At 33.3% G+C, this 13,354-nt stretch overlaps 1 protein-coding gene across 1 annotated transcript; it reads right to left on the bottom strand.

Moving 5' to 3' along the window:
• Positions 1-9,708: 9,708 nt before the first annotated feature.
• Positions 9,709-12,259, bottom strand: LOC124934961 (pectinesterase-like). Its single transcript, XM_047475441.1, has 3 exons — positions 11,362-12,259; positions 10,016-10,474; positions 9,709-9,953 (listed from the first exon to the last, which is right to left on the bottom strand). Exons 1-3 carry the CDS (start codon positions 12,257-12,259, stop codon positions 9,709-9,711), a joined length of 1,602 nt encoding a protein of 533 aa, XP_047331397.1.
• Between the last annotated feature and the right edge of the window lie 1,095 nt (positions 12,260-13,354).

Genomic DNA, 13,354 nt, shown 5'->3' with positions numbered 1-13,354 from the left:
TCTTCCTTATTCTTCTCCTTCTTTATCGTTCAAAATGGTAAGTATTCAAGTCTCCATTCGTTTCTCTTTGTTTGTATTATTCATTTCTAAATATATTTCTATTCGTTTCTCTTCTATTATGCGATTAATTCTTCAATATTCGTGTATTTTTTATATGTATTTCTTTTATAGCCAAATATGATCTTTTCAAACAAAAATTATCATCAAATAATAAAAAAAAACTTTAATATTTACAAACATAATTTTCCTCCTCTCTTCCCGGACCTAATTGTTATAAGGCTAATGCAATCTCTCCAACTTTTGATATTTTCCGTCATCGCGACCTCCGCAACCTCAGTTCTCTCTTGTCGTGGCTTCTTATAAAACTATTCCACAACAAGACTATTTAACATTTGATTAAACTCCAAAAACCTATAAATATTCTACATTTAACTAATAACCTTGTGACCCCAACAAGTTGTACTCACTCCCCAATTACGGATATGAGTAAGATTGTGAAATGTTTAGCTTATTGTATTTCTAATTTTCTTTTTCGTCTTGAATTCTCATAATGTTAGGCATACTAGTATCACTATTTTCATATCACTATTTCTTCTTCCTTTGGAACTCTATACTTATTATTCTCCTAACTCTTACGTTGCACACTTGAATAATAGTATTGTTCTTGGTTCATTAGAGTAGAAACTCTTATTCTTAATTAAAGATTTAACTCGTAACAACGACCTAGGTTTAAAATACAAATAGTATAAGCATCTCAAATAAAGAGTAAACCCAATAAAGAATCGTGCACACGTTTGTATGTTAGTGTGTTTTCAAGTGATGGATTTATGCATGAGAGTAAGGAGGTCGGAGTTGGAGGAGGTTGCGATGTGGAATTAGAGGTTTCGTTCACTATAGAAGAACTAAAGAAAAGTGAACTAAAAAAGGGCCAAGTTTTAGTTGATTTTGAGTTTGGGGCAAACCCAACAATGAACCGAGGAGACCATCTAGAAGATGTGTAATTCAACCTGATACCTTTATTGATGAATTGAAACTAAATTCAAAGGTATAAAAGGAAAATGAAGACAAACTTAGAGAAAAGAGGAGTCTTGTAGCAGTTGGTTTCTACCATAGGAAGCAACTACTCCTCCTCTATCTTCCTTCGATTTGAGAGAGATATTGAGAGCTTCAATACCACTTTTGTTGTTTTCCTCTTTCAACTTCAGTTTTTTTGGGAAAAAATATGGGACAACGGATTAAGTATGTAGTCCGTAAACACATTTAACAATTTAACTAGGCGCAAAATTTGTCGTCTGACGGGCTCAAAAATGGGACAACAGATTAAGTATGTAACCCGCAAATACACTTAACAATTTAACCATGAGCAGAACTTGCTGCCTGACATGCTCAAACCCAAGAACTTAGGGTTAGTATTCACCTCTTATAGACGCTAGACAAGAAGAGGGGATAAAAATAGGACAAAGATTAAGTATGTATCCCGCAAACATACTTAACATTTAACCATGCGTAGAAATTGCCGCTTAACGGGTTTAAACCTAGGAACTTAGGGTTAGCATCTACCTAAAAGTGGGACAACGAATTAAGTATGTAGCCCACAAACACACTAAACCAATTAACTAGGCGCAGAACTTGCAGCCCGACGGGATCGAACTCAGGATATTCAACTTCATTTTTCATCATCTAACTAAGGTACATTTACTACTTTAATGGCTAGAATAAGATGATTAATTAATGTATGTCTTAAGATGACTCGTATTCCTCGTATTTTTATATAGCTTGTAATAGATCTTCAATCAATGATTATATATACGAGTTTTGATGAAAAAATGGCTTAAATTTTTTGAATTTTGATGAATACATGGCTTAGATTTCGATCCCAAACTTTTATATGATATGTTAGATATTTAGTCGAGATTGAATTGATTTGAAGTTTGAGAAGTGATTTGAATCAAAAGCTCTAAGGTTTGAAAGTTAATTTCCAAAAAATGAATTGCTGAAAACTTGATGGAGTTTTGATCATATCTTGTAATTTAACCGATAAAATGACTTGAAGTTTATAAGTGATGTTGTCAAGTGTTAAAATTTTGAAGAAGAAGATGAATTGAAAATACAAATATTATTCAAGTTATTATAAAAACAATTACAACTCTTCTTTATATATGAGATTCATTATTAACTAATTAATTACAATTAATAAAACTAACTAACAAATATCATAACTAATTAGTAGTTTTAATCTACTAATTAATAATTTAATAAACTGTTAATTATTATTTTTTATATCCTCCCTCAAGGACAACCGTAGTAGAAACAAAATAAGTCGATAAAACATCAAACTATGATCATACAACCATTGTCTTCAGGAAGCCCAATTCTGCAAGTTCCATTATTTTTAGTTATCCAATTTAGACAGCCGAACAAACCAATTCAACAAACCCCATTTTTTTCGAACTATTCAATATAGATATCTCAATCTTCGTTAGTCCAATTCACAAAAATCATCATGAATGGTATTTTTTTCATTAGCTTTCAGCTTTCAAACAATTACAGCTTTAGTTTTTTTCTTTCAAAGAAAGCCAAATTAACATTATTTTTGATATTGACGAATCTTATCGACAAACCACTTTCTTTTTGTGATTGCAAGGGAATCTTACTCTATAGCTTGAAGACTATCAAAATCTCATTTTGATACGACAAAGTCATCCTTGCTTCAAATAAACATTTTCCAAGTAAACTAATGCAAACATCTTCCTTGTCTTGATAGGCTCATCCAATTTCACCACAGCCGAGATTATAACTTCCTCTACCTCAACCAACTTATGTGCATAATTTCCTAGAAAGCTTCACGAGCAAACCCACTCTCTTCTTTTGCACATAACCGAGTTTATCAGCTTTCTCATCCATTCTTCTTAATTCTTCTTGTCATTCAATTATTGATGTCTTAGATCAACCTTCTTTGCTCCACGTTCATTCTCAACCTGTAATTTGGCTGCTTGGGGTTAAATCATTTTTGTTCATCAATTTCTTCTAATCCCCTATCAGATTTCACCATCTTCATATCATCATGATAATTTCTTTGAACTTCATCCTCTTTCTTTTTGTTACCCATGTCCACTCATTTCATCTATAGATTTCTCAACACTAAATTCTTCTAATATTTCATCGAGATTGCTAACTTCGTCTGCAACCTCCTCCTCACCTCCTCCTCAGCCTCAATTCAATTCAAGTCTAGTTAATTGCAAGATAAAAATTAAACCAACAATCATAAGTATTGTTTTATTCGTTGCATTGATGAAGAATCTAAGCCATCTAAATGTTTTCTTAGCTTCACAATCTGAAGGACTCTTCTCCTCTGATTGAATTGTAGATAAGATGATTCCATTTTGACCAAACTATCGTTGGGTTGGAATGTGAAATTACGATAGGGTGGATGACTCCTTCATCTTCTTTGCCGACGCCATTTTCATCAGCACCCTTTGAACGAATCTCATCACTACATCAATTCTCTTTCTTTGCACCTTGTTGTAGCTTCTTCACCGTTTTCTTCAGCACCCTTTGAACGAATCCCATCACAATATGCATTCTCTTTCTCTACACCTTGCTATAGATTGTTCATCGTCTACTAAGCCGATGCGCTTTGTGGATGTAGTTGGTGATCTTAGTCCTAACTGAATCTCAAGATATGGTCAATTGAATATTATTTTTATCATTCTCCCTCTCCTTCTTAGTATCCCTCACTCGTTTTCTTTATTGAATCATCGCCATCAACACCAGATTTTAAACTTCGACATTGATCTCCTTACTTGTCCCTTCCTTTTCCTTGACAATTAAAATTTAGACTCACATATAGGTCTTCTTTAGATCATCCTGTGATGCATTCTTAGGGATTCTGAGTACTTCATAATACTTGGTGTTTTCGCTTTTCTTAGGTGCTCTCTTGAATATTTTCGATAATCATTCACTTAATCAAAGATCGGAAACCCTAGAAAAGAGGGAGAAAGCGGGAAGCCACAACAAGAGGTACTAGGTTTCATAAAATACATTCTTCTTCTGTCTCATTTCTTGGTTATTAGATTCTTTTCTTACAGATCCTTCAGAAAAGACGGATGCAAGACATTGATGCTATCAGAAACACTTTTCTTCTTTCATCAGTAGTCTTGATCATCATGGTTCATCATCTTCAACAAGCCATTATTTAATGAGATCAGAAGTCGGATTGACTCCATTCTCGTTACAAGAGAAAAGACTTCATCATAATTGATTCCCTCCTTTTATCTATAGCTCTTCCCCACAAGTCGATCATGATATTGCTCTACCTCACTCTCAATATTCATCTTTTTTTGTACACCCATTTTACTACAATTAGTCGAGCTCCTTTAGGAAGGTCGGTCAGCTTCCATGTTTTGTTGCTTTCAATTACCCAAATTTCTTCATCCATAGATGATCTCCATTTCCTGTCATGTACGACTTTCTCATAATTCAAATCTTCTAAGTCGGCCAGAAGACAAACAACACGGACTTCATTTGTAGAGTCACATATCTCCCACAAACTTCTCATTATGGGCCGTTCAGGCTCGTATTCATCTTTTGAAAGCTCGGTGGTTGTTGATATCGGAGAAATAATAACCTCTGAACTTGTTTCTTCCTCAATCTCATACCATTGTTTCCTCCACTTGAACATCTAGGCTCACCACCAATTTCTTGTTAACATAATCAAACAACTTATATGTCTTAGATTTTTTTATCATACCCGATAAATATGCACTTCTTGCTTTGATATTCTAATTTTGTCATGTGATGACTCGATACTTACCCATATACCACACTACCGAACACCTTGAGATGAAAGACATTCAGTTTCATAGCACTCCAAATCTCCTAAGGCATCTTCTCTCCTAGTTTTGCATGTGGACATCTAATTTTCACATAGACTGCGCATAGTACCACCTCTGCCCAAAACTTTTTTGACATATTCTTTCCTCTCAACATAGATCGAACCATATAGAGAATTGTTGGGTTAAATTAAACAAAGAAAAGAGAAAATTTAATTAAGAAGAAATAATCAATTAACGTAAAATAATATTCACAACATAATTTTGATGATATGGTTTGAAAAAAACAAAGTTAGGTTATTTTCTGTTGTGCAAGTACAGTTCTAAAGAAGACCGTTTATTCAGATGTGGTCTAAAGCAGGCGCCTTCAAACGTCTTGCTACTTCAGACGGAGTTTGAAGCATGCGAGTAGACGTCATCTAACTCCTTTAGACGCGGTCTAAAAGAAAACTCAGTTAGACGTAGCCTATCTCCTTTAGACGTGGTCTAAAGAGAAGCATAGTTAGACACGGTCTAACTCCTTTAGATGTGGTCTAAAGAGAAGCGTAGTTAGACGCGATCTAACTCCTTTAGATGTGGTCTAAAGTGAAGTTCAGTTAGACGTGGTCTAAAGGGAAACGTAGTTAGACGCGGTCTAACTCCTTTAGACGTGGTCTAAAGGGAAGCACATTTAGACGCGGTCTAACTCCTTTAGACGTGGTCAAAGGGAAGCGCAGTTAGACACGATCTAACTCTTTTAGACGTGGTCTAAAGGGAAGCGTAGTTAGACGTCGTCTCACTCCTTCTTAGACGCGGTCTAAAGAAGAAGTGCAAGCATGCATTGTCTAACTTGATCAGACGTCTGAAAGACCGTCTAACTACGTAACTCAACTCATCTGCAGTTACTGTTTTCAACAATATGACAACTAATCTCCAACAATGAATTAACAACTACCACGTACTCCAATATTTAAATTTCCCAAGTTATATCTCTCTAGTACAAGACAATATCAAAGGATATTCGGCGCTCTACCTATCTGGTACGGCCACAATCTCAATGCTCAGAGCCTACTGTACTCTCGTACTATTGGCGGTCGTCCAACAAAAGGAGAACACGCGTCCTCAAAGAAGTTTTGATCATTGGTGCACTTCAAGTATAAATAGAAGTTCAAGGACAACGGACGAAGAGTGAGTTTAACTCCAAGAAACCGGTCTTACAAGTTGCTTAAGTTCACTCTCTTGATTATCCAATCTCTCAAGCTCAAGTACAAATTACTCACTATGTTATTACTCTGTAATTAGTATATTGTCTTTTCTTTGTGAAATCTCAATGTTGTAAGTTGAAAAGAGGGTGTTTTGTTCAATAGAGAGTTAGCTAGAAGTTTAGAACCAGATAATTGTGACGTCCTAAGGTTTCTGAATGGGTTTGTGTAGTGTGTTCTATACCGACCAAAGTCTTCTAGTGAATATCCTTTCTATTAATGAAGAAGGGGTGACGAAGGAGATTTATCTCCGAACATCCATAAAACTCACTGTGTTCTTTACTTTCCACCATTGATATTTATTCATCTAGAGCTTCAAATCAAACAAATGGTTCTACACTTGAACTTTTTCAAGAGTTTGTGAAGATTTATAAAGAATAGAAACAGATCTTAACTTTTAACAAAGTTAAAATCGAATTGAAGTGTATAAGTTGTTCACAATAGTTAGATCCCTGTCTCTATTGTCAACATCGATCCTAACAAGAATAGTTTAGTTCTTTTATTCTGCTACACCGTTTTTCTACGAAGAATATGACGCCTTGAAGAAATGCTTGATCCCAAGTTCCTAATAGTATTTGTTGAACTTAGCAGAAGTGAATTCACCTCCTCTATCAGATCAGAATACTTTGATGACTTTACTTGTTTCTTTCTCCACCATCACTTTGAATTTCTTGATGTTTTCAAACACTTTTGACTTCTCTTTCAGAAAATAAATCCACGTCTTCTTCGAGAAATCATCAATTAAAGAAACGAAGTATCTCTTAGCACTAAATAATTTTGGAGTTATCGGCCCACACCAAACAATATGGATCAATCTGAGTTACTCCTTTGCTTAGTATTCAGAACTACTTGGGAAAGAAATCATCACTTTCTTACTAAACACACACATTCTTTACAGAACCTCTTTTAAAATTTAATATTATGTAGTCCAAGCACCATCTCCTTTTTTATCAGCTCAGTCAACCCCCTGTAGTGAAGATGACAGAACTAATAATGTCATTTCATGGTCTAATCCTCAAAAATCAAGTTACAAACATTAATCTTGAATTACTTTAATCTCAAGTTTGTATATGCAATTTTTCTTCATTTATACCTAGACAATGAGCCTCCTAAGTTTATCCTTTAGTTGTAGTTATTGGTCCTTCATCAAAGCCGAGTATCCTTTCTCCATCAACTATCACATACTAAATATATTGCTTTCGAGATCAAGTACGTAGTAAACATCTCTGATCTCTCTAATTCTTCCATTACTCTGTTGATACCTGATTGTTCCTCAACCTTTGACTGCTACTTTTGAAGCATCACCGAAAGAAATGGATCCGGACTCCATCTTTGAGAGTATTTTGAATAACTTCTTGTCACCACCATGTGGTTACATTCAATAGTGTCCAAGTACCAAAACGAGTTATCAGAAATCAGAATAGCTCAGTTTGATCTTAGTTTTTGGAATTTCTGTCACCACTAACAATCCATTATCTTCTTACTCAACAAAGAAGTATGTTGGTTCCTCATTTTTCTTCTCAGATCTACAATCTTTGGAAATATGACCCATTTTTTAGCAGTTGTAGCATTTTATCGAGTAACAATCATTGGCAACATACCCATACTTTCCACAGTTCTAACACTCAATATTGTTGTTTGTGTTTGTCCGGCCACTCCGAGCTTGACCATGGCCATGCCAGTTTTATTGGCCGACTTACTCGCTTCCTCGTCCTCCTCTTCCTATACCACCTAGATTTCTGCCTCTTCTTCTACCTCTGGTACTCTAAGCATAGAGCATCTTCTCCTCTTTTATTATCGACTTCACAGGGACAGCCTGTTTAAGGGAGTCCCCCTTCTTCTTTTTTCCTTCTCTACTCATGCACTTCAAAGGACCTAACAAGCTTTTCAATGGTGAGCATTGATAGATCCTTGAATTCCTCTATTGCGCACATAGTATTTTCGAAACTATCTATCAATGACCTTAGAATCTTTTCAATAACTCAGTTTTATAAAAGACTCTTACCATTCTGATTCAGCTTTTTCACCACGGTCTTTACTCGAGTAATGAACTTAGGACTCTTTCATCCTCATGTTTTCTAGATTGCCCATAAGGATTTGAAGTCGGACTTGCTTCTCCTGTTCGACAAATTTGTTTGCTATTTCGAGTGTATCCCATGCTATTTTGGAAGATTTTGCATCGACTATCTTCTCAAAGCTAGATTCGTCGATAGATCAGTATGGTACATGAAAAGACACTTTGTCTTTAGCTTGAACGACCTTCATCATGTTTAGTTGGGCATTTGAATACCCATATGTGTTCGCTGGTTCCTCATACCCAGTCTGAACCACATCCTAGTTATTTTGGAAGCCGAAAAGGGCCTTTATTTGCACTTTCTAGTTGTCATAGTTGACGCCTTTTGTCAACTTGGGTAGTGAGATGTCAATGGTTAGACCTGTCATTTCTCTCAAGTGTTTACATTCAACACACACCTTACAAAGATCTCGATCGTTCCTCTTTCTCTCTCGACTAGCGCACACTACGACATTCTCTTTTGAGGCTAACACGTTCTCTCACACTCCTCACACACAAAAGCACTGATATCAATTTGTTGGTAACAAAAGGACAAAATTTTTTACCTTATTTTATCTTAAATGGATTCTCACAAGTTTTTATTGTGAAGCATTGACTATTTATAGTCTTGAATCTTTAAATGCCAAAATAATTGGAAATCTTCCTTGGACACCATGGATATTGGCTAGTTATAAGTTCCAAAGAATATCTATATCTATCAGTAAAAATAAAATCATTTCTTTCTTTTGAGGATTGTTTAGACATGAAAGAGTGAAAAATGGTGAAGAATTTAATTAATAAATAAATTTAACTACTTTACTTAACCAATCTTAAATTAGCCAAATTTTACTATACTACACTTAGTAATGAATTTTAAAAAAAAAATAAGAGAGAAAAATTGAATGATGCCTGCTAATTTAAAAAAGGGATTGATTATTTTGGTAAAAATATTTAAAAAGTATTGATATATATAAATAAAATAAAAAATAATAATTTAAAATATTGGGTATTTTAAGATTTTGGTAATAAATTCAGTGATTTAATTAATAAGAAGAGAGTGAAATAATGTTTAATTCTTTCTTAAAAAAATTCTATTGAAGCGAACATGATTTCCAAGGAAAATCATATTGGACCTTAATTCAAATATTGTGACTCAAAGACTACTTAAGGAGCCAAGAGCAACAACAAATTCAATCACAACCATTACAACAAAGAAAGGAGAATTCAAGCTCAAAATAAAAAACTCAATCTCAATAATAACTTATAATTTCGGATTAAAAATTAATATTATAATTGACATTAGCATTATATTTATATATATATATATATATATATTATTAATTTTCATATTTAATTTAAAAAAATTAATAGAATTGAAAATTATAAAATTAGATATATTCAAATTCCATTAAAATTAAAAATTAATTTTAAATAATCTAATAAACTTATAAATTTAATCTGAACTCTAGTGAAAAAAGTCTCATCTTTTATAAAAAATAAAATAATATATATAAATATTCGATAATTTGTTTGAATAAAAATAACAAACAAGCCGTAAATATACAAAAACTAAAGAATGATATCATATATTAAAGTTGGGAAAATAGGGTATGTCCACCGCTGTTATCCAGTGATCGCCGTCAATAAACCGTCGTGGAACAAAATAGGCGGCCACTTCATCGGTAATATTCTTATGATATCCAATCCAGTTAACTCTCCTTCTCAGATCAGCGCCCCGGCCTCTATTCAAATACTCGCCATACCAAATCGTCAACAAATAATCCTTTTGACCGATCCACGGCATCCACCCAGCTGGATCAATTACATCTGTACATATTTTCATGGTTTAATCATATAATAAAATCAGGGTTTAGTATTAAATATCTCACCATGAATTTCAGATTCCATGAATATAGTTCTCGAGTATTTCTTCCATGGCCTACCAAGAAAAGACCTTAAAATGCGGTTTTTAGCATAGTAGGTTTCATCGGCCGTGATTGTGCAATTTTGGAATACAAAGCCGGTGTTGGATCTCCAATCTGTTCGACTTTGGGCGGAGATTACACGTAAGTTTTGATTGATTCTTGGCTGCTTGAAGACGATCTTACAGTTTTGGAAGACTGCGGCGGCGTTGCCGAATATGAAATCGACCGTGCCGGAGATGGTGCAGTCGCGGTAGAATTGTCTGTGGGCGTGAGCGTAAAGGGTGTCTTGATTACCGGCTATATAACAATTGTAAATGATGGATTTGTCTGCCGTTATCCTAAGGGCTACCGCCTGATCGTTCTCGGGTCCGGCTGTGTTTTCGATTGATATGTCTCTTGCCAAGAAATTCTCCCCATTCACAACTTAATTCAGATAATAATAATAATAATAATAATAATAATAATTAGTATTTCAAATATAAGAATAATTATTTAATAAATATAAAAATATAGTGAATATACACTTAGGCCTTGTTAGGTTGTGGGTTTTTTAAAAACCAAGAGAGAGAAATATTGGTGATGAGTGATGATTTTGAGAAAATAATGATTATTTTTTGATAAAAAGACGGTATTGATATATATAAATAAAATAAATAATAATAATTTAAAATAGAGGGTATTTTTATATTTTGGTTAATGATATGAGTGATGTGATTGGTGAGAAGTGATGGATGAAAAATGATTGATTAAAAAATGGATTTTATATAGGTTTTTTAAATAACCCAAAGAAAACAAGGCCTTAGATAATATGCTAAGCAAAAAGAATAAAGAGGTTTAAAAAAAAATTTATTATTTTTTCAGCCAATTAAAATATTTAAATGTCGAATTTTACTGAATTTAGAGAATTAATATCCGAATTAAGAGAATCAGTAGTCAAAACCTCAATTAGGTGAAATTTGTTAATTAAATTACTAATTTTGATCTTTTATTTATTCATAAATGTTATGTAAAATAAGTTATCAGTGTTTGAAATCGTTAGAGTAAAACTTTGTTTTTTTATAATTTTAACAATAATGAGTAAGATGTTGAGTTTTGAAAGAAAAAATCCGAAATCTGTATTAATTCGACCTCGGCCATCAAAAAAAATTATGAAGTTAAGAAATAAAATAGTAAAAAATATTAAAGTAAAAATATATTTAAGTTAAATTTTCAAGTTAGAGGAGTGATTTTTATAAAGTGAATTTTTTTTTCAGAGAATTTTAATAAGAATTGATTTGTGATTATGAGTGTAATGAAAATTTGACACTTACTAACTGTTGGAGTCCTAAATGTTTTGAATCCACCTTTGACACTTCTATTTCCGACAATCCTAGTTTGCGAGGGGCCATATCCAATCAAGAAAACATTCTTCATATTCTTTGTAATCTCCACATATTCTTTATAAACACCAGGTTTTACATATATCAAATATTTCCTTTCAATATCATTATCACTTGTAATCGGAATTGCACTCAACGCTCCATTAATTGTTTTAAACATTCCCGATCCATCTTTCGACACTATGAATATCGTGACTTGATCTTTTAAGGCCGCCGATGGTGAAGGCAGTGAAGACATAACTAACCTCTTATTCTCTTTGCTAGTCCACGACCAATTAGCGAGGTCTTTTTCGAATGCTAACATAGCGAGAGCGTTACTAGAAAGTTCCGTCGATAGATGCAAAATCCGCAAGAGGTCTCCTCTTCTGGTCACGTTTTGAATCTCGTCCATGCAAGTTTGGTGGAATGTTAGTGAACCGGAAAGTCTTGTCCTAATATCATATAGTAGTTGATCCCTATTTTCCGGATTTAATTTGATCTCTTCTAACTTTTTAATTGCTTTCTTGATGTCATCCGTTGACAAGTCGAGGAGTTCTTTGCAAATCTCGTAATCCACCATAGCATTTGAGTCGTATTGGATAGATGTGGCGTTGATTGCCTTTTGGGTGCCATGGATGGCGGCAAAAAAGGCAGTCCTTAGTAGCAATCTCGGGTCCCTTGTTATTCCGGCGGCCCTAAGGGATTTCATGCATGTGTTTTTATAATCAGTGGTGCTACACATGGTTAATTTGAGGGTGTTTGCAGTGTCGATGGCGGCTGTGGTTGTGGTTGTGGCGGTGAAAATGAGTAAAGCTAAAATGACTAAGGCTCTTGTGTTTAGGTTCACCATAGTAGGTGTAAGTATTAGTTGAAAAGGTGGTAATGGTAGATCCAAATGGTAATGGGTGTTATTTTTAATGGTGTATTAAAGGAAGATGTAGGGAATCACATTGCATATAGATTTGTGGTTTTTTCAAGGAAAATTGAAGTAATAATCGAAGCTACATATCTTTTTGTACTTTAACAAATCTTTAGAATATCTATTTTTTTCCTCGATTAGCATACTTTAATAAAAAAATAAAAATCAATATTACTAAAATATGAACTGTTAGTCATATCAAACAAAAACCAAAGCAGGCTTGAGATTGAGATTGACAAAGCACAAGTTTTGGGAGAGCTCAACAGATTTGTTTGTTACTTTCTCTAGTCATAGTTTATATATGTTACTATAAAATTGATTTCTTTAACCTATTTTAGATCATTTTTTTTTGACATAATTGAAATTGGAATTGACATTGAAATTCGAATTCTCTATTTCATGAAAATTGGGATTGAATTACAATTCAATTCTTATGTTTGAAAAAATTATAGAATTGTAATTCAATTCAAATTCTTATGTTTGTAAAATAAAATATTGGTTTAAAATGTTAACTTCTTAAATATATTTCAAATTTTTGACACGTTTAATACGTTTTTGACATGTTTAATACATTTAACACGTTTTTGACATGTTTAACACGTTTAACACGTTTTGACATCTTTAACACGTTTAACACGTTTTTTATACGTTTAACACGTTTTTTACACGTTTAACACGTTTTAGCACGTTACACGTTTTTGACATGTTTAACACGTTTTCACACGTTTAACTTGTTTTTCACGTTTTTGGTATGTTTAACATGTTTTTAACATTTTTAATATGTTTAACATGTTTTTCACACGTTTTAATAAGTTTAACATATTTTGGCACGTTTAATACGTTTTTAATATTATTAACATGTTTAACACGTTTTTGGTACGTTTAACACATTTTGATAAGTTTAACACATTTTTGGCACGTTTAATATGTTTAAAACGTGCAAAATGTGCTAAAGTGTGAAAAACGTGTTAAACGTGTCAAAAACTTGTTAAACATGTTAAAAACATAAAAATCGTGTTAAATCTA

This window comes from Impatiens glandulifera, chromosome 4 (assembly GCF_907164915.1).
Source record: "Impatiens glandulifera chromosome 4, dImpGla2.1, whole genome shotgun sequence".
Classification (NCBI taxonomy): Eukaryota; Viridiplantae; Streptophyta; class Magnoliopsida; order Ericales; family Balsaminaceae; genus Impatiens; species Impatiens glandulifera.
This window is presented reverse-complemented; position numbering and strand designations above follow the sequence as displayed.